The sequence below is a fragment of the Ambystoma mexicanum genome, chromosome 8 (assembly GCF_040938575.1).
Source record: "Ambystoma mexicanum isolate Mex_15411 chromosome 8, UKY_AmexF1_1, whole genome shotgun sequence".
Lineage (NCBI taxonomy): Eukaryota > Metazoa > Chordata > Amphibia > Caudata > Ambystomatidae > Ambystoma > Ambystoma mexicanum.
This window is the reverse complement of record NC_090929.1, coordinates 803,942,123-803,968,265: the sequence shown is the minus strand read 5'-3', so window position 1 is coordinate 803,968,265 and position 26,143 is coordinate 803,942,123. Positions and strand designations below refer to the sequence as shown.

Here is a 26,143-nt window from a genome sequence, read left to right as displayed (position 1 = left end):
CAAAAATGAAATGCAAACCGAGGGTAGGGGAAAAAGGGGCGAAATGAAAAACAACAAAAACACAAGACAAGAAAAAAATCTCGTTAGTCACAATAATTCCGATTCAATACTGCCAATTGTAACTATGTCGCATTAATTATTTAGCTTACCCTCATCGGGAGTTTGTGAATTCGTCTCAATAATTTCGTGGGTTTAGACCCTTTAACCTAAAAACTGTTGTCATGATAACTTACACGAAACAACCGTTAGTCTTGTTATCGCCTAAATCATGTTGAATTCGTTATTAAACAGCTCTTGCTCTAAACTAGAGTAATACGCTTTATGGACATTGCGTTTTCACAAAATCCTTCCTACTCCAATAATTCTTCCTATCCGTTCCTAAAGAGGTCTGAAAGAGACACAGAAACACGTAATGGCTCTGCAGGTACAGAATCTCCTGTTCATTGCTTGCTGAGTCATGCTTTCGTTTCAGCGTGGTGATTTTGTTATAGTTCAATCGTGTGTGAACGTATTCATAGGTTCCCGTAACTCAAGTGCTTTGTCCCACATAATAATAGGCCATCCAAAAGAGCAAAAGTGAAGCCCAAAATCAATAATGCTATGAGTAACTTGCTTACTTGGTCATAAGCGTTGGCTATTCCGTGAGTGTAACGCTGGCGGGTGCCATCTTGGAACTATTTGTTTCTCTGTTCCCAAGGTGACGCATGGCTCGATCCACTGCTACGTGCTGTTGCTAAGCAACAAGCACGCTTGTTCCTGAATTAGAAGTTTAACCGAAAAATTGTTATTTCGATATATTCATGTATATGCAAGCATCTCGCAGTAACCATACGGATGCCATGAATAACAAGAATAAAGTAAAAGATAATACTTTGGTATCACGAGTGAACCTGGTTCGGATCGTCGTCATAATGACCAAAATAACCCATGCAAGCTGCGAGCAAAGTATTGCTCATCCTGATTATCTTGCTAAACTCCAAATACCGTTGTTAAATCCCTAATGAATATAAGACGTTTTGAAAAATTGCAACATAGTTATGATGCCATATTTTTGACCATTATCAAGATTCAAGTATATAGATGATGAGTTAGGCCCATCTCCTTGTGCAATTCACACCAATCATTCTATTATGTCTAAACAGGGAATGTTACATAAAATACATTGAATGGATTATAGGAATGACGCCATTTCCATATCCAAATTTAAACCCAACATGGTTGTATTAAAATAACAGATCAGTCTGGCCTCTGTTTGGCGCAGTGCTATGACTCTGTCTCCACCTCTTTTATTCATTGTAACATGTTGAAGCCCCACAAATTTGATTGCAGATTTGTCATCCCACTGATGATTTTTCTGCCAGTGTACTGACAGGGGTAGAGTCAGGTCCTGACTCCCAATTTTACTCAAATGCTCAGGAATCCTGATCCTCAGTTCTCTTTTAGTACTGCCAATATATAGCTTGTTACAGGTACAAATGATCGCATAAATGACAAACTTGGTTCTACAATTTAACATCTGCTTAATTCTGAACAATTTGCCGTTAGGGCCCTTCAGTTCTTTAATCTTGTCCTCCGCATAAGGACACATCGTGCAAGAACCGCATTTCCGAAAACCTGGCTCATTCTTAGTGAGCCAGGTGACTGGTTTCTCCTTTTCCAAGTCTGGTAGCAGTGACGGACAAATAATTGATTTCAGAGTACTGGCCTTTTTAAAAATGATTGTGGGTCTGTCATCAATGAATTTCTTCAAGTGTTCATCTAGATGAAGTAAATGCCATTGTTTTTGTAAAGTTTTACTAATCAGTTGGTGATCTTGATTAAACTGTGTTATAAACATTAGCTTCATTTGTTTTGCCTCTGATGTGTCCTTGGCAATTAAGTATCTGTTTGTTGAAGATTCCTAGTTTTCTCAAATGCTTTTTGTAGACATTTGTTAGGATGACCTCTCTTCTTAAATCGATTTCTTAGGAACTGAGACTCTTGTTGAAACTTGTGATCATCTTTACAGTTTCTCCTTGCTCGGATATATTCTCCAAGGGGAATGTTGTGAATTGTTGAACGCTGATGGCAACTCTGCGCATGCAATATTGAATTGACTTCCGTTGGTTTTCAAAAAGTCCAAGTTTCTAGATGGTCACGCTGTACATGTATGGTGAGATCCAAAAAGTTCATTTGGTTAGAACTGTGTTCTCCAGTAAATTTTCTCTCAAATTGGTTCTGGTTGAGTCTATTGGTAAATTTGTAAAATGAGGTTTCTGATCCTTCCCAGATCACAAAGATATCGTCTATATACCTTATCCAAAGTTTGACCTTATCTTTAAATGCTGGATCCTGGTATACTGTATATTCTTCCAACATCCACATGAAAATGTTTGCTAGTGCAGGGGCATATTTAGTCCCCATTGCCACTCCTTTCAGTTGCTGGTACAGGCAGTCATTGAAGGTAAACAGATTCGAATCCAAGGTTATTTGTAACATTTCTTTCAACATGTCAAATTGTAAGTAATACGAAGCAGAGTCATTCCTAAAAGTATAGTCAATAGAGGTCAATGCCCATTTGTGTTGAATTGACGTATATAACGCTTTGACATCCAAGGTTGCCAGAATAAAGGAATCTTGCCAGACAAATGTTTGGAGTATGTGAATAAGGCTTGAAGAGTCTTGTAGATATGATTTAACTAAACTAGCTCGCAGTTTCAGTATGCTATCCAAGTATTCTGAAAGATTTTCCGAAACCCAACCAATCCCACTAAGGATTGGACATCCCTCAGGGATGGTTTGGTAATTTTTGTGGATCTTAGGTAGAAAGTACATAGTAGGGGTTATCGGATTTTTAGTAAGGAACTAGGTTCTTTCTTCATCTGTAATCATGCCTTTTCTATGCCAGTTGAGTACTGATTCTTCAATTTGGTTTAGAATTGTTTGGCGCTCTGCCGAAGAAAGCTTTCTGTAGCAACCAGGTGTTAGTAAATGGTTGTAGGCCATAAGTAAATATTCTTCCCTGTCCATTATTACAATATTGCCCCCTTTGTCAGCCTCTTTGATCACTATGGAGGTGTCTTCAGATAGAGTTTTTAGTGTTATTCTTTCCCCTTTTGTCAGATTATCTTGTTCCGTAGGGTCACGCTGCATATTAGGGGATAAATTGTATAGATCCTGTGTAACCACTTTGTAAAAGGTGTCTATGATATTATCAGACGATAGTTGGGGATTAAACTTCGATTTTGTTTTCAATTCTTTGGAAGACAAAAGGTCCGGTTTGATTCGTAGTTCAAAAAGTAAATTGTGTATTTCGAAATCCTCATTTTCCATCAAAGATCTTAATATGAAGGTATCCTCTATATCTTGTATTGTCAGGTCACTTATAGGTGTTGGGGCTTCACTTACGGGCCAACTTAGTAATAAATACATTTTTCACTTTATTGGGCGCAATGTCCTGGATTTTTCCCTTTCTTCTTTTTACTGTGTATGATGGGTTCCCTCCCGGCTTACCGTCAATCCAGTGATCTGCGACCGTAATTGAATTTACTACGTGGACTTAGGGGGTCTCCTATCCCTTAACCACATTTCTAAGACTTGCTCAGCCACAAGTGATTAATTAATGAGTCGCCAACTAGACCAGCTGTACCCATAAGCCTGGCTCACATTTGAAGATAGTGTTGGTGTTTGATTTTGAGGGTGACTGCTGCTGGCTGTTTGGTTGCAGTTCAGGCGCGAGTTGTGTATTGGGTGCATTTGTGGTTAATTTGGTACATGGGCATGCACAATGTTTAGGGGAATGGTTGGTGTAGGTGTTTTTCTGTGGAGGTGGGTATCTGGGGGCGTTGTGCCGTCAGCATATAGGTGGTGTCGGAGGAGAGGCTTTATGATGGTCATTTTGAAACGTAGTATGGGATGTGAGGTGCTGGCTCGTGTGACATTTTTTTACGGAATATGACCAGTTAGGTGGTGGCTCATTCAGATAATTTGGATACGGGGTATGGCCAGTGCGGTTAGGTGTTGTCTTAGTTCGGGGCTATGGTTGCAAGGTTGCGGTTACGGAGTGTTGTAGCTTGAGGTTGATTTTAATTGGTTGTTTCACCAGTAGGTTGCTGGTTCTTTGTTATGTAAGGAGGGAGAAGTGTCATGATCTGAGTTATGAGATCTGAGTAGAACCTTTAGGGTTCCTGAAACGTGGGCAGGTTCAGGCTTCTGGGATTCTACAGTTGGCAGTTAGTTTGCTGTACTTGCTGGCTGGGTGTGGATGTCCCAGTATTCTTTTATGTGACTTATCACTAAACCCACATTACAACTTACCTGATTGTGGTTACTTCACCGCTCTCAATTGGATCGCCTCCTTCCTCAATAACAGGAGACAATAACCCTCCTCGCTCCTTTTGTCTCGGTTGCTCGCACAGTCAATACCGGAGTACCGCAAGGCACTTATCTATCAGCTCTGCTATTCAACCTCTATATGTCTACCCTCCCTGGAATCATCCGCCTGCACAATATCCTGTGTTACAACTACGCCGACAATACCCAAATCATCCTTAAACTCCACAACTCAGACACCAACTCTCAGCCCGACCTCGCAGCCTGCCTCCTAGATATTGACCGTTGGATGACTACAAACCACCTCCTCCTAAACCGACTAAAACTGAAATCATGGTGTGCGGCAACACTGAGCTTCTCCCTCGTCAACTCCCTTGGCCCCCTTCCATGGGCTAACCGCCCACCCCCTCCGTCTCAGTAAAAAACTTTGGATGCACCATGGACTCTGACCTATCCCTCTCTCGACAGATCAACAACGTATCTAAATCTTGTCACTACTATCTCAAAATTCTCAGGTGCATTTTTCCCTACCTCTCCTTCCCGAACAGACTTGCCGCTGTTATGACCATTCTAATGTTGAGACTGGACTATGCCAACTCCCTGTACCTAGGAGTCCCAGCATACCACCTTAATCAACTCCAAAGAGCGCAAAACACTGCTGCTAAAATGCTACTAGCCCTGGGTCCAAGAGACCACACCTCTCCAGCCCTCAGAACTCTCCACTGGCTCCCAGTTGGAAGAAGGGCCACTTTTAAGATCCTGTGCATCACTCATCGTGCAGTGCACAAGACTGTCCCTCTATACCTGCAAAATAAACTAAAACCTTACCTCTCTCCCTGCACCCTAAGTCAAGCTCTGCCCTCCTTTTAGTGATCCAAACCACCAACTCAGTCAGGATCAGAGGATCTTCTTTCTCAGCATTGGCCCGACTCTGTGGAACTCGCTTCCACCTCACATCCGACACATCCAAGACTATATGAAATTCCACAAATTACTATAAACATGGCTCTTTCCTTAACACCAACGACAACCCAAAGATATGTCTGAACTCCCAATGACCAAATACACAATGAGACTCTCTACCATGTGTTCAATGACCTCTGATCCTACCCACAGGTTAGGAAGGATCGATGGAATGGATGAAGGGAAAGGATAGAGGAAATAGCTGGAAGGAATGATGAAGGGAATTGATCAACGAAATGGATGGATGGATTGGAATTAATGTTGTGGATGCATGTATGGAGTGACGGACGGAGCGAACGGCTGGAGAAGATGGAACGAATGGAAGAGAGACGCATGTGAAATGAAGGGATTGAATGTATGGCACAGATGCATGTGTAATGAATGGAAGGTATGTATATCGAGTGCATAGAATTGATGAACTAGAGAGAATAGACAAAATCAATAGAATTGATGGATGGAGTTGATGGATGGAATGGATGCTGGATGGAATGGATGAACACGATAGATAAAAGACGGACAGATAGAAGGGGTAGATGACATGGATGGATGCACGTGGGGCAAGTGGATGGAATGTATGGCGTGGATGCATGCGGAATGCTTGGAAAATATGTACAGAGAATTGACAAAAGATGGAGTGGGCGGAGCGGATGGAATGGATTGAATAAATGACGTGGATGGAGTATATGGAATGGACGGAGTGGATGAACTGGGTGGAGTCGATGGAATGGATGAGATAGAGTGGATAGAATGGATGAAATTAATAGAGTCGATGAAATGAATAGAGTCGATGAAACGGATAGTCGATGAATTTGATAGAATGGATAGAGTGTAGGGAATGGATAGAGTGTACGGAATGGATGAAATGGAATGGATGAAATGGATGTAAAGCAGGGATCGCACAAAACTGTAATCCGACCCCCGGGCTATGTGAGGGGGAGATCCCTGTTCACTGCCCAGGGGTTGGATTACCTTCAATTTCACATCGGCGTGCGTGACGCACGCCGACATGAAATTGAAAGTAAATTCACTGCGGCAGCCATTTTCGGCTGCCGCGGTGAAAACAGAAGGTGAGTGTTCACCTTACTCTGCCTCGATCTCCGGCTGTATTTCAAGCCAGAGATTGAGGCAGGTATCGCTGGAAAGGGGAGATTCTCCCCTTTCCAGCGATACCTTGTGTGACAGCATTGCTGGTCACGGATCGGGCGCCATGCTCGATCCGTGGCCAGCAATGGCCACTAGAGCACCAGGGATCTGTTTTGGGAGCGGGGGGCTGCTTACTAGGTAAGCGGCCCCCTCTCCCCCAAGCCCCCAAAGCATGGCACCACAGCGCAGGAGACCCCTGGGGGCAGTGAGCATCTGCCCCAGGGGTGATGAGAAAAAAAAAACAAAAAACAAAATAACACAAACAAAAAAAAAACATCGAAGGAAGGGGGGAGGTGGGAGGGGGTTTGGGGCTCTGGGGCCCACTAGACCACCATGGATTTTTGAAAAAAATGGTGTCTTTGGAAAGGGGAGAATCTCCCCTTTCCAAAGACACCATTTTTGACGCATTGCTGGTCATGGATCGGCGCAGAGCGCTTGATCCGTGACCAGCAACCCACTGGGTCACCAGGGATACGTTTGTGACGTGGGGGGGGCTGCTTACACTAAGCAGCCCTCTCCCCCCCCCCGGCCCCCAAAGGATGGGGGCACATATGTGCACAACCCTGGGGTCAGATCATCTGCCCCCAGGGAAGGGGGCAAAAAATATTCTTTTTAAAAAAGAAATAGAACAGGGATGGGGGTGCCTGGGATTCTTTTGCCCCCCTGAAAGGGTGGTAGCCCTCCCCCTCCCACACCAAGTGGAAAGGGGGGGCACCCCTTGTAGACCTCCCTGTGGGCAGATTTATGCCCCCAGGCAGGAGTACGTGAGGTGGCCCCCCATCCAATTAGGGTGTGGGGGGGAGGGCCACCAGGAATAAGTGTGCAGGCCCCCCAAAGGATGGGGCCTGCAGGTTAGGGCCCTCCTGGGGGCAGATGGCTGATCATCTGCCCCCAGGGAAGGGGCAAAATGAAAAAAAAATGAAATAAAAAAAACATTCCAAGAGGAATTTTGGGTGGGAGTGGGGGGGCCACTAGCCACCAGGGATATATTTTACAGAAAAGGGGGTGGCCCTCTCCCCAAGGGGAAATGGGGGCACCCCTTGTAGCCCTCCCTGGGGGCAGATATCTGCTCCTAGGAAGGGGCATCTGACCCCAGGGAGGGCTGCATGAGATGCCCCCCCTGCATTTGGTGTGAGGGGGTAGAGGGTCACCCCCATTACATTAGAAAATTACCTGACGGTTTAGGGTGCCCCTCAGCCCGCCCTAAAGTGTAGTGTACCATTTTCCATTTTTTTCTTTGTTTAGCGCAGAGGGGCACATTGGTGTGCCAATCTGGCCCCAGGGTGCCCAAACCTTACTGCCCCACCCACAGGGGGGTCTGTCCCACACATTTTTCATGGCCCTCTCCCCCACCCCAAATGGAGGGGGGGTGTACCTCATGCAGCCGTTTGTAGGAGGCCCAGGGAGGTCTGCATGTGGTACCCTGCCACCCATTTGGGGTGAGGGGGGAGAGGGCCATCAAACATTGTGGGACAGGCCCCCCAGTGGGTGGGGCAGTAAGGTTTGGGCAACCCGGTGCTAGATTGGCACATCAATGTGCCTCTCTGCACCAAGGGGAGTTGGGTTACCAAAGGAAAAAAGTGAAAATGGTGGAACGCTTTTTAGGGGAGGCTGTGGGGCACCCCAAAGGGTCAGGGAATTTTCTAATGGGATGGGGCGTTGACCCCCTCCCCCACACCCGAAATGGAGTGGGTGCCATGTCATGCAGCCTCCCTGGGACCAGATATCTGCTCCTAGGAACGGACGCCTGAGCTCAAGGAGGAGTGCAGGACAGCGCCCCCCGTATCTGCCCCTGGGGATGGCTACATGAGATGGGCCGCCCCTCCAATTGGGGTGGGGGTGGAGAGATGCACCCCCTTCACATTAGAAAATTCAACAGCGGTGTAGGGGGCCCCTCCGCCCCCGCTAAAGGGCAGCCTGCCATGTTGAACTATTTTCTTTGTTTACGAAACTTGCCTTGGCGCAGAGGGGCACAATGATGTGCCAATCTGGCCCCGGGGTGCCCAAACCTTACTGCCCCACCCACTGGGGGGCCTGGCCCAGCATTTTTGTGGGCCCCCCCACCCCAAATGGAGGGGGGTGTACCTCACGCAGCCGTTTGTAGGAGGCCATGGGAGGCCTGCATGAGGTGCCCCCGCCGCCCATTTGGGGTGAGGGGGGAGAGGTCCCCCAAAAATGGTGGGACAGGTCCCCCAGTGGGTGGGGCAGTAAGGTTTGGGCACCCCGGGACAGATTGGCACACCAATGTGCCCCCCTGCGCCAAGGGGAGTTGGGTTACCAAAGGAAAAAAGGGAAAATGGTGGAACACATTTTAGGGGGGCTGTGGGGCACCCCAAAGGGACAGGGAGTTGTCTAATGGGATGGGGCATTGACCCCCCCAACCCCCACCCGCAATGGAGTGGGTGCCATGTCATGCAGCCCTCCCTGGGACCAGATATATGCTCCTAGGAAGGGACGCCTGAGCCCAGGGAAGAGTGCAGGACAGCACCCCCTTATCTGCCCCCAGGGAGGGCTACATTTTGCTGGTGTGACCGTAGGTAACACAATTTTTTTGTTTTGTTTACATCTTTTTCTACGCGAGCAGCTGCAATGTTATGGGAGTACTGTTTTTTATTATTCTATGGTTAGGGTCCACTGTCAGTGGGGTGGGTGAGACTGGGGATGGATTGTTGGTGGTGTGGGTGGGAATGGGCCGTCTGGGCATATATTTTGGTGGGCTGGGACACAATTGCAGGGGCAGGCCACAAATTACCCCCCATGCCAGCAAAACAATTGCTGTTTCCCTGTGAGCGGATCCCTCCCATGTGGGTTGTCCGTCTGCAAGCCCAGGCTCCACCTCTGGCTGTGCTACGTTACAGATGTCACCTCCGGGGGATCCTGCTGGGGCTCCGTGGAGCTCCTGCTGTGCTTAGGGGACGGTACACCCACATGGTACATAGATGTCCAAGGCCAGGGACATCACCTCCAACTGTCCTGGAGTTGCGGCTGGGCTGCATTACAGCTTTCCCCTTCGGGGAGGTATTGGCACACTGCCGAGAGTCCCTGGAGGGGAGAAGCTGTAACGCAGGGCAGCCAGGTCTCCCGCAAAGTCGGCGGTAATATCCCTGGCCTTGGGCACCCTTCTCCCATGTGGGTCTTTGCCGCGGTTCTGGGTAATAAATTCTGGGCCGATTTGCGTAAGTCAGACCTCTGCAGATTCCCACGGGTGTCCTCTTTTGGGAAATGCATGGGGTTTCCCGTTTTCCTTGCTGGCTTCGACACCCTAGGCCCAAATCTGTAGGTTGCCCACATGAACAAAATGGGCTGTGCCGAAAGGCTTGGGGTTACCAGTGGGTTACCCTTTTCCTTTTGCGCCTCTGGTAGGTGCACCCACACATGTGATGTACCGTTATCATCGGGACACGTGTGGGGACGCGGGAAGGTAGGCCATGTGTTGTTGGCGGTGTGTTTCGGTGGGTGGCCAGAGCAAAATGTCTGAGAATTGTCTTAATTTCCAGCCAATTTCAGAGACATTTCCCTGTGTCCACTCACTGAAACACGTCGCCAACAACAGATGTCAAACCTTCCCGCGTTCCCACAGGTGTCCCAACGAAAACAGTACCTCACATGTGTGGGTTCATCAATCTAGCCCCAAAGGGAAAAGGCTAACCCACTGGTAACCACAAAAGGGTTTGGGGAGATAACCTACAGATTTGGGCCTAGGGAGTCCAAGCCACCAAGGAAAACTGGGAACCCCATGCATTTCTGAAAAAAGGGCACCAGTGGAAATCCACAGAGGTCCAACTTGCGCGAAGTGGACCAGAATATTTAACCCAGAACCCCCTACAAAGTGAAAAATGTGGGGGTTTTTTCGGCACATTTCAGAATTTGCCTGGGCTTCTGGGTAATAAATTCTGGGCCGATTTGCGCAAATCATACCTCTGCGGATTCCCACGGGTGTCCTCTTTTCGGAAATGCGTGGGGTTCCCCGTTTTCCTTGGTGGCTTGGACACCCGAGGCCCATATCTGTATGGTGTGCCTGTCTGCAGAGAGTGTGAAATTCAGGTGTGAAAACAGACTTGGGGTTACTTGTGTTTTAGGCTTTCCCCTTGGTGCCCAGGTAGGTGCACCCACACGAGAGGTACCGTTTTCATCGGGACATCTGTGGGAACGTGGGAAGGTATAACATTTGTTGTGTTTGTGAGATTTTCATAACGTTTTGACCCATTTGCTGGTGCCCTTTGTCACACAACCCTTTCATTTCCCAAATGTGCCCTACATTTAGTCGCTGCTTTAGGCACCATAAACTTTTGTAACCTGCACAAGTCACCTACCCTTGAAATGGTCTGCCTGTGCTCTTTCAAAAAAGTATGCTTGCCGTTCCTCACCACATTGGTTTTCCTGATTTACACATGCTAAGTGCGTCTGTTCAGGCTGTAAGCATAAAACTCCTGTGTACCATGGCTCAGTGTTTCTATTGTGGTATTGCTTGTTTTGTAAAACACTACAAAAAATGTGCCCTTTTCTAACTGCAAGAGTCAGAGGAATGTAGCGGAGCATTACCTTTCTCAAAATTCATAGAAGCCATTGCCGTACCAAGCAAACCATGTCCACCACATACCTTTTTTTCTGTCATTTTCCCGCTTTTCCCCAATCATGGCATTTTCCCCTACCTAGTTGTCGCCCGACCTACGCAAATCACCCCTTTCTAAACTTGGAATTGTGTCTACTTTTCAGAAATATATGCATTTCTGTCCTCCAATTTGGCTTTCCTACCCTTTTCTTCCATTCCATCCATGCATGTCCAATTGGCAAAATTGGCCAAAATCGCCTACCTCTCACAAACCGGTTGATAACCACATCAAAATATTTTTTTTCCGTTTCCACTCAACCTGTTCTTGAAAGCAAGGAAATTGGAGAATTCAGCACAGCAAACCATTTGTTCCTAGTTCTTACAAGGAAAAAACCACAGGCTTCTTGGTACATCATTTTATTAGCATTTTTTGAAAAAAACACAAAATGTTTGCCATTTTTGCTTTTTTTCTCTCAACCCCCTACAGCAACCGAGGGTTCCTGGGTGGCGTTACGACCGCCTACATGTGGGGAAAAAAAGGGGCCAAATTTGGCCGAGATATCTCATGTAACAGAAAAGTTACAAGGCATTGAATGGCCACATACCCAAATCACCAAAAAAGGCCTTGGCACTTGGGGGAAATACCCATGGCAGTTAAAGGGTTAAGGCACGCACACCTTAAACCGACGTTTTGCCAAGCTTGTGTCCTCTTCCCTGGGAAGTGCAGGAACCTCCCGACGTCCTCCTTCTTGTCCCCATGACAAGAAGCTCAGGAACAGAGAGCTCTGAGGGAACTGCCAGGAACAACTGCCTCAGCTACAGCTTTCTTCACTTACAAGATACTGTGCAAGTGTGGTGCAGAACTCTGTTCGGCCGCGGTGAAAGTTTGTGAAACTTTCCCGACTTTGAAGGCTTGTCCTTCCCTAAACCAACATATATCTTTTCGCCTGACCAAATTCTTCCAAGAACCGTGGCAAAGACTTAACCGTTTACTACCAGAACTAAGCTAACCTTATCAAGACTCTGAACCATTGACTTTGGCTCAGGTCTATTGAATTGAATTGCTGGTTGTAGTGAACTGAAACTATTTGCTCTTCCTCTACAAAATATTTGTGCAATCTTTCTTTTAAACTTGTCTTTCTCCCCCTTTTTAAAGTAACTGAAGTGCCATTTTGCTCCCACTTCAGGGGAGCTGAACTTGTTCAGAAACTGGTTGTGTATTGTAGTTTATTAGATTGTGATATTGAGCTGCTCTTGGTAGTGGAATGTTTTCCAAATGACTGTGTAAATAAATGTATATTCTTTTACCAAGAAACCCTGAGTGTGTGTTTGATTCACTGTGATGGCTAGTCCTTTGTGTAACCTATTGTACTGCTCACTTTACTCTTGAGATAAGTCTGGCTGCTCAGCCACTGCTACCACATTACTGTGTAGTACAGGCTTGTACCAAAGGTGAGATTGTCCTTAGACTTGTAGTCTTAATTGTGTGTAGTGTTCCCAAAGGGTACTGCATATGATTCTGCCTAACACCTTCAGACCCAGACAAATTTGCCCCATCCCTCCCTCAGACCAATGTGCCCCATTCCTCCCAGACCCAAACCAAGAGGCCGCCATCTCTACCTCCACACCCACACTAATATGCCCCATCCCACCCTCCCAACCAACACCTAGATGACCCATGCCACCCTCCAGAACAGATGCCCATACCAGTTGCAAACTGACTAATGTGCCGATTCGACCATTGCAGACTCCCCCCCACCCAAGATGCCCCCATCCTGCCCTCCAGGCCCACACCAATATACCTCCCCAGACCAATGTGCTCGTTCCTCCCATCAAAACCACAGCAATGTGCCCCCATCCCACCCTCAGTTGACCCATGCCACCCTCCAGCCCAACAGATGCCCCATACCTGTTTCAGCCCAACACCAATGTGCCCCATCCATTGCAGACCCCACCAAGATGCCACCATCCCGCACTCCAGACCCATGACAATGTGCCTCATCCTCTTCCTCCAGACCCACACTGATGTCCAAATCCAACCCAAACCAGGATGCCGCATCGCTACCTGCAGATCCACACTAATGTGCCCTATCCCTCCCCAGACCCACACCACTCTACCCCCATCCCTCCTACTGACCAATGTGCCCCATTCCCTCCCTCCAGAGCCATACCAAGAAGCCCCATCTCACCCTCCAGATGCCCCATACCTGTTTCAGACTGACACCAATGTGCCCCCATCCATTGCAGACCCCACCAAGATCCCCCCATACCCCCACCAATGTGCCCCCATTCCTCCCATAAAACCCACACCAATGTGCCCCATCCCCTCCCTTGGGACCCACAGCATTGTCCCCATCCAACCCAAACCAGAATGCCCCATCCCTCCCTGCAGACTCACACCAATGTGCCCCGTACCTCACATCAAACCCACACCAATGTGCCATATCCCTCCCATCAAACCGACAACAATGTGCCTCCATCCGCTCCCTCCAGAGCCACACCAAGACGTCCACATCACACCAACAACAGGATGCCCCGCCCCACCCCACCCCCCAGAACAGATGCCCCATACCTGTTCCAGACTGACACCAATGTGCCCTCATCCATTGCAGACCCCACCAAGATCCTACCATCCACACAGCAGGATGCCCATCCCACCCTCCCAGCCCGCACCTAGATGACCCATGCCACCCTCCAGACCAACAGATGCCCCATACCTGTTTCAGCCAAACACCAATGTGCCCCATCCATTGCAGACCCCACCAAGATGCCACCACCCCGCCCTCCAGACCCATAACAACAGGCCCCATCCCCTCCCTTCAGACCTACACCGATGTCCCCATCCAATCCAAACCAGGATGCCCCATCTCCCCCTGCAGATCCACACCAATGTGCCCTGTCCCTCCCCAGACCCACACCAATGTGCCCTATCCCTCCCATCAGATACCAATGTGCTTCCATCCACTCCCTCCAGAGCCACACCAAGACGTCCCCTCAAGATGTCCTCAGTCCAGACCCACACCAATGTCCCCATCCAACCCAAACCAGAATGCCCTGTCCCTCACGGCAGATCCACACCAATGCGCCCCATCCCTCCTCCTGACCAATGTTCACCATCGCCTCCCTGCAGACCCACACCAATGTGCCCCGTACCTTACCAGACCCACACCAATGTGCCCCATCCCCCACAAACCAACACTAATGTGCCTCCATCGACTCCCTCCTGAGCCACACAAAGATGCCCCATCCCACCCTCCAGGTGCAGACAGATGTCCCCATTCCACCCGCACCAGGATGCCCCATCCCACCCTCATACCTGTTCCAGACCGACACCAATGTGCCCTCATCCATTGCAGACCCACGCCAATGTGCCGCCATCCCCTCCCTCCAGACACACACCGTTATCCTCATCCAACCCAATCCAGGATGCCCCATCCCTCCAAGCAGACCCAGACCAATGTGCCCCATCCCCTCCTTCCAGACCCACACCAAGATGCTGCCATCCCTCCCCAGACCAATGTCCCCGTTCCTCCCATCAAACCCACACCAATGTGCCCCAACCCCACACCAATGTGCCCCCAAACCGACACCAATGTGCCCCTATCCATTGCGGACCCCAAGATGCCACCATCCCTCCCATCCACACAGCAAGATGCCCTCATCCCGCCATCCAGACCCACACCTAGATGAACCATCCCTCACCCAGACACACACCAATGTGCCCCCCTCCCCTCCCGAGCCACCAAGATGCCCCATCCCACCCTACACCTAAATGACCCGCGCCTTCTCCCTCCAGAAACACACCCATGTGCCTCATCCCTCCACCCAGACCCACACTGATGTACCCCAACCCTCCCCTCAGACCCACACTATGTCCCTATCCCTCCCTCCAGACCCACACCAAGGTTAAACACCGCCATCCACTGTCTCCCTGTCCCTTTTCTTAGCCCTCCATGCCTTTCATGTTGAATAGCTGAACATAATTTTTAAAGTAAATGTACTTTTCCAATCCGTCTAAATCTGGTGTCTTGCAGAAACGTTCACGGTATCCCGAAGAATATAATGTTCCGCTCCCACCTACAACTGGTGTCTTGCAGGACCGTTCACGCCGGTATCAAGAAGAATATGCAAATTGTATTTTCAGCCAGCCAAGAGCACACCGATTGCTGCAGTTCCTGCAGCCTGGCAACCAGAGGATTCCCGCTCAGACAAGACGAAGTCTGATGCTCCAGAGTCTTGCAGAAACTTTCCGGTAAGAAAACGCCCGCCCCAACCGCTGCAAGCCAAAGGCAGCCAGAGCCTTCCCTTCCGCTCACTGAAATTTCTACGGAACCGCTTCATTGCTCCGCAGAGTCCGGAAAATCACAAGGATGACTTCAGAAGTCACCTGAAGAGTGGGTGGGCCGTTGCTATGGTCCGTTTCTCGGATGGGAAATAGTCGCTACTATATTACAAACTATTGATAGTTATGTAACATAAAAACAAAGCGCATTCTCAAGAACCTTTCAACTGGAAAAACATAGAGACTAGAAAACACTTTAAATATGTCCAACTGACATGTGAAATGAAATATATGATGCGCCAGGAAGACCCCCCCCCCTTATCCCCTGCTCTTAAAATTCAGGACAGCACAGAGGAGGGCCGTCTTTGTTTGAAAATGTGGCTGGCTGCAAAAGAAACTGAGGATGCCGTGGTGGCTGCTTTGTCCACAAGCATGGCGTCCAGGAGTGTCCTACTTTCAGGTGGAATGTGGCCCTCTAGTTTATCAGAACTGTGCAGGGTTTTTAACGTAGCCCCTTCTTTGTTTCAGTGATACGGCAATCCAAAGACACATGCTACAGTGACGTGTATAGCGTGCGCCTCCACTGTTACCGTGGTTGCTTGTATCGCATGTGTGAAGTCGAATGATGGCGGAGCAGATTGTGGTGCCGAGTGATCTTTTTCCTCACGTTTTGAGCTTTTTACGGGAGAACCGGTTGCTTACTGCTGCCCGCGAGTTCAGCAAGGTCACTGGCGTGGTGAGTTGAGCACCGATAATCGATCTCAAAAGCAAAACGTTCATCTATCGGCTTGTTGGAAACGGTGGTTTAGGAAGCCTCTGTTAATTTGCTATGCTTGCAGCCTTGTCCTCTACTTATGCATTAGTTCCTTGGCATAACATTTGTAATGTCTACTATTATCTCTTTAAAATTCAAATTAACGTTTTGAATACTCTTAGAGCCATAGGTGTAGCGTACTTTCAGACCTTCTCCACCTGACGTCAACGTTGGAGGACTTTCTTCACAGGGCATCGTTTTTGCATAGCGTCGCTCAATAAACACTATGGGTATGCTTGTATTGCCATCAGGATTGGAAATTCATATTAGTGTATGAAGTCCAGGTGTGCACTGAGAATCATGCTTATTGGAGAATGCTCAATACATTGGTGGTGGCAGGTGTGCATGTCATCTGGTGACTATTTAGGCCCATTCATCGCTGGATTTGTTTTGGCTCACTAGTAAGTATTTGGATGAGGAAGAGGACTGCAGAAGTAATGCTCAGATAACTTGTGTAATCTTCATTATTCCTAGCCCTGCTCTTCCTTGGCACATCACTTGCCTCCTGTCCAACATGTATGGAATTTATTTTATTTATTGAACATTTGTATGGCGCCTATACAATGTTTTTAGGCGCCACAAGACGAGAAGTGGGGGGCATAGGAGAAACAACAAAATGGTCCTTCTAGGCCATGTGACATTTGGATCATGCAAGTTCAGTATCGTGAAGTGCAGGGGTAGGGGGCAGATGAGGGTAAGGGATGGGAAAAGGAGAGGGTGAGAGAGGGAGAAGTGCAGGAGGGAGGAGTCCCAAGGGGCTGGGCAAGTGCCAGGAGGAGCCTGGGGGTAGGCGTAAAAGCGCGAGGGTGGGGGAGGACCAGCCTCAGAAGGCTAATTGGGAAAGGGTGCCAGGGATCAAGTGCTGGTAGGAAGGGGTGAGAGGGGAAGATTGGATGAAGGCGGGCCTGACCTCTGAGAGGCTGACAAGAGGCACAGACATCCAGTCATTGCGGCAGGAGGAGACTAGCAGGGAAGGGGCAGAGGGAAGGAGGTGGACAAAGTGAAGGTCTTGAGAAGCTTACAGAACTTCAGTAGATCTGGCTTAAGTCGGAGAGGGGCAGGGAGGGCATTCCAGAGGGTGTCTGCTGCCGAAGAGATCTACCCACCACTCTGCTTGGAGAAATGTCTGATCTACAGAGAGTTGGAGCTAGAGATCGAAGGACTCTAGCCGGATGGTATTTAGGGAGAGAGAGTTGAATGTCGTGGGGTCCCAGGCACATGAAAGCCTTGTGGATGTTGCAGACGGTCTTGCATTTGACCTTGCAACCACTGGGAGCCAGTGGAGAGGTTTTAGGGCTGAAGAGATGTGGTCCCTGGGCTTGAGGGCAAGGATAAATCTTGCATTTCTATTCTTGGTTAGTTGAAGAGGGCGGAGTGGGGAAACGGGTGGATTAAGGAAGAGGCTGTTGCAGTAATCAAGCCTTGAAAGAACCAGAGCTATGGAAAGATTGAGTTTGTGGGAGAAGGTGATGAAAGGGAGAATGACTGAGATGGTGAAGCTGGTAGTGGGTTGTTGGGGAGAATTTTCAGAAATGTGCTAATTCCCTTCTACCTTAGAAACCCCAGCTCTTTTGCTGGACTTTATTCATTTTTATCCTGAAGAGAGTGAGACCTTTTTTTTTTATCATTCTTTCATGTATTTTTATTTGATTTGAACTCTGTTTCTTTGGAGTCTGACAAACTCCATAGGCATCATCTTGTTATATTGTGACACACAGCACCCTCAGTGCAGTGTCACAGATATATCTTTTGGATTTCTGCAAAGGTTTCAATACTGTCTCTTGGATAACTACTGTTTCCAAGAGTAGTAAAGTGAAATTGACGTTACTTATATTTTCCTCTTTATATAGAACCAGCACACACTATCTTACAATAAGGTACTGGAGGGGTTACCTAGTATCCCCTTTGTCTAAATTCCCAACATTTTTGTTACCCTTTCTACAATTAATGGCTGGTGGCAGTGGTTTACTTTTTTCCTACCAGTGTGTTTTTACCGCAGGCTGCGTTCACCGCTGCAGTATAGTACCCATGGGTGCATGTATTGTCAAAATGACCCTGGTCGTCTTCTTTCACCGTTTCTTGTTGGAAAGGTCGTTCTTGAGATTTACTCTGCGCTTTGTTTTGTCGGGTTCACTGGTGAAGCCCACCTTTTGGCTCCAGCGTGTCTGGCAGGGAAGTTCCCGAAACTCCCTGTGCTTAGTCTCCTTGTTTACAGGAATGCACACAAAGGTGGCTGTCCTTGGAGGACAGCCACCCTGCTGTGTGAGTGACAGCTAGGCTACGAATGAATGGGAGAAATTTGCATAAACGGCAAGGTATTTTGCAAGGAAGGCAGTCGACCACTGGACGAAGGAAACGAAGAAGAAACTGGAAGAGAAGCTTGCTGCACCTCCTGGACTGTTGGTTTGCCCAGTGAAGCCCTGCTGCAGTGCTGAAGCTCCTATTTCGACATCGACTAGAGAAGCCCGGAAAGGACAACTTCTCCTCCTCGGTTAGTGGGACAAAACGACCCCAAGACGAACTCGTCTGAAACCCCTCTCTCTGCTGGCTGTACTTCCGTTGCTGCTGCAGGAACCGAGTGCCAGGGGACAGGAACACCAGAACTGAGTGCATCGTTTTTAAGCCGGACCGAGCTCCAGGAAGATGCTCTGGACTCCCTCGAAGCATGGCTGACCAAGCCTGAGCCACCTCAACAGAGTGCTGCACCCCAGAAGCAAGGGGAGCCCACAAGGTGTCCAGGAACTGCGGTGGTCCTATTAGCGCGAATCTGAAACCGCGAAGTGCTGCTTATCTGAACTGTCCATTGCTGCTGCTGACCTTCGAATCATAGTGCACGAGTTCCCACATGTCCTCCCTCTTGTCTCCTTGACTGAGGCCCAGGATCAACATGATCTGCAGGAACTACAACAGGAACCAAAGCCATTTGGAACCATTTCTTCAGACCTAAGGTACTGTGAACTAAGGGCTTGCCTGTTCTCACTTTTTAAACTTATGAGGGCATGGACTCGTAAAAAAAAGATCACTTGAAAAGGTAATCGGTGTGTTTTGCGTCGTTTGACAAAGTCATGCTTCATATGATGCGAGTGAAATGTGACATTCTACAAAATAAATGTATTTGACACACCAAAAATCGAACAGTAGCGAGATGGTTAGCAACTTTATTTGGTAACCTGTTCCTCAAAAAATACAATATGGGCTTAAACTATGTGCTTTCAGAATCAAATATCTCTTTTGACAGCCTTATCCAAAATAATGGTTCTTAAAGGCACCAAATACTTAAAGAGCTTCCACTTTAAACGCTCTGCCAAAACAAAGAGTGCTATGCCTTAACTGTGAGGCCCATGGGGTTTAATGGGCTGCTGGGGAAGTAGGCGCATACCTGTTTTCTAGAAGAGTCACAGGGGGTTGGCTGCTGACATCACAGTATTGCTAAGATGGACATAAAAATGCTGTCCCTGGAAGCAGCGCAGCCTCTTGTTCACGTATACTCACTGCAGCTGGTGTCTGTGGGACCCTTAAGTACGGGGCCTGGTGCAAGGGCACAGGATTCCCATGCTTTTGTGAATTATATATATGTTGCCTGTCTCCACTACTTCACACAGGACAGCCCTCCCTATTTAGAATGGAGACTCCCACATTTTTGTTCAGGAGAGTGTCGTAATTTGTAGTTTAAAACAAAAAAAGTGTATCTTGTATCAAAGCAATCCAAAAGTCAAACTTTATCCCGCTTCTGGACTCGGATTGTTCCCGATGGGTGATCTAATGTTGGCCGCATGCTTGACTGTAAGTCATATCCCTACCGACGGGAAATAAAAACATGCTATTACATGCTGATCTGTTGGTTTCTAGGTTGCTGGTATATTTTTCCTGCATAGTACAACATAAATATTTATATTAATTTGCTTATTTGATACCGAATGATAAATATTTCTTTTTCATCGCATCAAATTTAATAAGTAACTACGAAGCCCGAAGCAGCCACGAGAGACTGTTGGAGCTGAAAGGCCAGAAACACATGTCGGACGTATATTTCTGTGGCATTGTCATGATTATCGTGGGTTCTTGTGTTTGAGCCGCATGATATAGTGGCCTGTGGAATCTTGCTGAATTGACTCTATCCTTGACCGACTGTCTTTTTTTAAAAACCCCTCATGAACCCTAGGTCACCCGATTTTTTTTTCTTTGTTAGTCATCAACTGTTCTCACCTTTCTGTGGCATCCGCATGTGGTGTTTGTGTGTGGTCAGTTCTGTCACAATCAGTAAGTGGCGTAACGTGTTCCTTTATTAGCCAGCGGGCTGGCACAGCTGCTTCCACTTCATTCTTCCCCCCTCCACCCCCCCAGCCTCTGACCAACTGTCCACTCCACCTCGTTCTACATTCTAATTCCACCTCAGACAATGCGAGCGACTAAATCATCCCCCTCCCCATAAAATGAGAAACTAAAGAGAATAAACAATGCATATAACAGACAGTAATAACAGATTAGAACAAGCAGTTGGCTTAAACCGCCACATGTCCAGGAAAAACTCTTCACTTCATAACATAGTTTTAGGACCAAATTGGTCTGCAAATTCTGCTACTTGTACAAGAATCATTAACACCATTACCTCCTCTGACCATGCTTTTCCTCTTTTATCTTACCATCACCACCTCCAGTGTTTTTCTCTAATCCTTAACTGCTTTATCCACATCTTCCAACACCCAAATCCACTGTTACACTATTCCTATTCCACTTTCAACCTACACATGCTCCACACAGTTCCATCTTCAATCCTGACAAACTTGTTAAATACTTCTTTATCCTCGCCGGATGCAAAAACTTAGAAACACCTTCACCTGGAGACACACCTGTCTTTATCCCCACATAGTTGCCCGGTTTGAACATCTCGTTAGATTTCATCATGCTCAAATTACTTTGAACTCTGCGTTCCTTATCCACACACTTGGGTTGACCCATGCAGGATGAAGCATGGTATTAGGCTGTCTGCCTCTCATGATCACAAACAGCGACTTCTCTGAATCCTTACACACTGATATTCTCACACACCACATCTTCTTCTCAATAGTCGATCTCTCATCCCAATTGTTTCTCACTTCTTGCTCAACCGCCTCTACTATGACCCTGCTACACCTCTCCACCTTGCCATTCGTTTGTGGGTGGTAAAGCGCTGAACACGTAAATTCAATACCAACTTTGTGCGCTTGCCTCTTCATTTCCACGCTTTTGAACTGCACTCCATTGTCACTCACCATCCTCCATGGATAACCCTCTCTTCTAAAAAACATGCTCCAGAAACTTCATTACCTCAGCCATGCTAACACTTCTGACCCACTTAGCCTCAACGCACTTCTGACCCACTTAGCCTCAACGCATCTGGAACAGTGAATCACTATCAGAAATCGCTTCTCTCTCCCTAATCTACTGTACGGTCCTACAATGCCCAACTGTTCCAACGCTTCATCAGGTTTTGGCACTACATTACACTCCACATTCTTAATCTTGCAACTCTTGTCCGCCTTCTGGCTGTCACAAGCATCTCTACCATTAAGTCCATGCCTGGCCACTAATACTTTGCTCCCAAATTACGCTTTATGGTGGAGCCAGGGTGACCTTGATGGGCCTTCTCCATCAAGTGCATCCTCGACTTCTCCAGCGGCACCAAATTGTCCCCTCTCACTAGTACACCACACGCCATGTAATACTCTTCTTGCCTCCCAATATGGCTTAACTTTCTCATCCAGCTCACCTTTACCTGTCCACCACTTTCCCAAATACTTGGTCTTTACATCTCCTCGTCCCTGGAAACCACTTCACTGACCGCTGCCACTACCTCCTCTTCCAGGTCTTCTTAATCAACAACTTTATCTTTAACCTGTAACTGAGAGAGAGAATATTCCCCATTTCTTAAACCTGGTAGATCCCTCAATCCAATCCAGTAATCTTGCACTCATTCTCGCCAATCTTGGGGTGGCTTTGCACAAACCTTTTGACTGTCAACCATTCCACTAAGAGTTTGTGGTCCGTGCCCACTAAATCTGCTTCCCCAGATGTACTTGCAGAAATAATGTATGCCCCACACAGGCCAACAACTCCCTTTCTATGACTGAATATCTACTCTCCACCAAGGTAATGACTCTTGAGGCATAGCAAATCACTTTCGCACGCTTTTCTACTATCTGGGACAAGACTGCTCCAAGTCCTACTCCACTGCCGGCCACCATGAGCTTTGTTTCCCTAGCGACAACTGAACCACCTCGCTCTGCAGCACCACAGATGTTGACTTTTATGACCTTAAACACTTGTACACATCTCATCCCACACACATTTATGGTCTTTCTTCAACAACTTCCAAATTGGTTCTGTAATAACCACAAAATCATGCACAAATTTGCTGTTGTGCTCAGATACCTAAAAATGATCTCACTCCTTATAGCTTTCATGGCATCTACTTTTGATATGTATCCTTTCCCACTCACAATGTGCCCCAAATATTCCACTTCACGCTCTCCAAATTTACATTTGCTTCTTCTCTGCAACATCTGCAATCTCTCATCATGTTCACTTTCCCATTTCCCAAATACTATTGGGTCATCATGATACAATAATGTTCCTTTGAGTGCCTCGAGTACTTGCGTCATAGCTCTTTGTAACATGGTAGCTGCCGTAGCTAGTCCGAAAGACATTCTCTTGTATCGAAACATTCCAAGTGATGAACCAAGTCTCTTCAATCTTCTTTAACGTTATTTGGTGGTAAGCAATCGATAAATCCAGTGTCGTAAACTCACTCGCCCCTTAAGTGCAGTTTAACATCTCTGAAATGATCGGCATTGGGTAATTGTCCACTAAGATGTTTTTGATCTAAGTCTCTTTACCCGCACATCACAGCTTCCCATTCCTTTTCACTGCCACCACAGTGGGGCTCACCTATTGTGGCGTTTCAGTTTTCTCGTTGACATTCTCCTTCTCCAATCTGTCCAATTCTGCCTCCAGCTTATCGATCAACACAAACCGGACAATTCTAGTTTTGTGTATTACTGCAATCGCCTTGGGTTTGAATATAATTCTGTGTGCGTACCCCTTCAGCAGACGGCTTGGCCTGAAGTACATCCTCCTTGTTCTTCAGTACTGTTTGCTTCACCTCCACCTACATAAAGTACAGGATTGCTCTCACATGGATCAAGACTAATCCTCAGCTTGGCCTCTCCAACCAAAGACATTTTCTCTTTTCCTGGCCACATATATTTTAATTTCAGCTGTGCTGTCTTTTAAATTGCACCTTGCTTATGAAGTAACCAATCAAATGTATCCTAGATCCTTAGAACTATCCTGGGTTTTGTATGTCTGACCAATGTTATCTATGCTTCAATCTTTTAGACGCAAAGTCCTGCCACTTCTTTTCCATAATTATCGTATATGGTGAATCACTATCTACCATCAATTTCAGTGACCAACTCTCAAGAGCACTTCACGCTTGGGGCAGTTCATGTCTTGTTGGTTGTTACTTTAGTTATATTCGTGCACCACAACTACCCTCTTTCTTGGAATCTTCTTGAACAACAGAGAATCTTTTTTTGAAAATGTATTTTCTTTATTTTTTTTTTAATTTATTTTTTTACTTCTGCATACTACAGCAAAATGTCCTACCCTTGCAAGCTGCTGCAATTTCTGGACAAGGCATAATGCCCTACTCTTCCGCATCTGAAACATCTATGTCCTTTTAGTTTCTCCTGACCGGTATGTGTTCTTTGATGTGTATATATATATATATATATATTTTTTTTTTTTCCCCTCTAAGGACGCTGCCATCCCGATCTTTATTTTTAGACCCAGCCTCGTTACACGACGACTCTTCCTTCTCATTGCGTGTTTCCTTCTTCCTCTTTACCACTGCTACGCGTGTTTGCTCGCTCATTTTCATATTCCTTACTACCTTAAGACTGTTGCACGTCTTTTTTTTTCTTCTTGTTTTTGATTTCTTTTGAGCACCTCTGAGTATGATCTATTCTTTGTGCAATCGCTAACGCCTGCTGTAGGGATGAGTCTCCCACCATTCATAACTTTTCTTGTATTGCAGAATCCTTACACACTGATAATGTAATAACTCCTCTCTTGTGATTCCTGCACCAAACTTGCAGGCGAGTGCCACTTTCTTTAGAGAGGATACATACTCTTCCTCCTTTTGTGCCCTTGTATAGAAGTTAAACCTGTTGATCGAACTGGTGTTTGGTGCGTAATAATTATCTAGTTGTCTGATGGCACATTCATGTTAATCCATGTCTCCAGCATCCAATTGTGCTAGTATCAGTAGCTCCCTATATTTGCTCTGCTCTTCCGGGCCAAGGGCATGTAGCAAAAGTAATTTCTTTTCAGCAGTAATACTCTTGCTCGACTGTTATAAGGTATTTTTATTTTAGAAAACATGGGTATGGATTCTGTGGAGCTCCAGGGCTACCAGTTGTTTAAGGCCCCTGTTCAAAAGGCATCTAGGGGGCGTCCAAGTGGCGGTGCTATCATTATGGGTTGATTCTTCGTTTCATTGGCAAGTAGTTATGAGGGAAACTGGTTTATTAGATCTCCAACATCTGGTGTGATTACGCCGTATGGTTTTTATTTCTTGTTATACAATATGTTTAACAGAACTAACTCCATGACTACTGTTAAAAGGAACTGGTAACCACATGGGAACGACTTTGATGTACAAATCGTACCCGTAGTTGATCTGGATGGGATGTTGGATGACCAGGATGCAGCGTGGTATATACAGTCTGTCAGCTCCCCAGCCTAAGCAAACCCATAAACTGGCAGTTGAAACGGCCCGTTTATTTCCCATGCTCTGATTAAGGGCATGTAATGTGCATTTTTGTGAACCTGCTGCGCACACACGTTTTTTAGGGCCAAAAGGTTCTTCCTTGATCGACTGTACCCTAGTTTTCTCTTGGGGCTTGGAGATTTTGTAGCCAAGTTGAAGATCCTTGCTCGACTGGAAAGCAAACTTTATTTGAGCTCCCTCCCCTTTAACTCTTCTTCCACCTATCGCACCCTACCCCCCCCCCCCTTACCAACTGAAGCTGTGGCTGGGATACGTAAGGAAAGGAGGGAAGTGTGTGAATCTTTTGAAGTGGGATTCTCGTGGATCTTAATCCGCCCATATATTGAAAATATTTGCAGCCCAGGCTCTGACTACAGGTTGATTATCATAGGTATTTTACCCCTTGTAACGCACCCAAGATCAGCGGTAAAAAGAGACACATTAGCAAAGGTGGGTTGGTACAACTCGGAATGCCCTCAGGCTATGCAGTGTTTGGTGGATTGCCTGTCTACAGCTTCACCTATCGATAAATGGTAAATCCTTGCAGTGAGCTAGACGTATGCAATATAAAACCCCCATTAAAAGGGAAAGAGAGATGCATGCAATGGGCTGACTTAGCAGAAGTTCACCCCAGCGAGACTGAGATCCTTCCCATTTGGACTCGTGCTCCGTCTTTCTTCCCTTCTCTCTGGCCACCTTCTTTGGGCTTTCCCATTCTCATTCATCTGAAGCCAGAAACTTTGGCGGCCTCTTCGACTCCCCTCTCTTCTCTACTCCCTCGCATAAGTCCCTTGCCAGGAAGGCTCACTTTCAACCCCACCTCCTAAAAGAAATCCTTCCTTTCCACACTTTCCCCCAGAAGCTCGATGTCTGTCTCTAGTGCTCTGGTATTCTCTAGGCTGGACTACTGCAATATCCTCTTCCTTAATCTACCCTCTTCTCTCTCTCCGTCCCCTCCATCTTATCCAGAATAGGGCTGCACGTCTTATCCTTGGCCTCAAGCCCAGGGACGGATCTCTCCAGTCCAAAAATCTCTCCACTGGATCCCAGTTGCTGCAAGGATCAAATTCAAATCCCTCTGCATCATCCATAAGGCTGTCTGTGGCCGGGAGCATGCTATCTACAACTGGCTGTCACCAACTACTCTCCCTCCAGATTTTTACGCTCCTCCGGCGCCAACTCTCTGCGTGTGAAGTGTTTTTCTAAATAGCAAGCTGGTGGTGGATTTGCTTTCCCCGACTGGCTTCCTCCTCTGGAACAGCCTCC

The 26,143-nt window shown here is 47.1% G+C and overlaps 1 protein-coding gene across 6 annotated transcripts in view; it reads left to right on the top strand.

The window, feature by feature from the left end:
* Positions 1-14,949: 14,949 nt before the first annotated feature.
* The window catches only part of NOLC1 (nucleolar and coiled-body phosphoprotein 1), an 869,511-nt gene continuing 858,317 nt past the window's right edge, over positions 14,950-26,143 (top strand). For 2 of the 6 annotated variants that reach the window (XM_069610644.1, XM_069610643.1), the window contains exon 1: positions 14,950-15,221. In XM_069610644.1, coding sequence (XP_069466745.1) covers positions 14,965-15,221 — 257 coding nt within the window. In that variant the 5' untranslated portion in view covers positions 14,950-14,964. Of the gene's footprint in view, positions 15,222-15,779; positions 15,988-26,143 lie in introns of those variants that run through there. The other 4 variants (XM_069610646.1, XM_069610645.1, XM_069610648.1 and 1 more) reach the window with 4 other exon arrangements.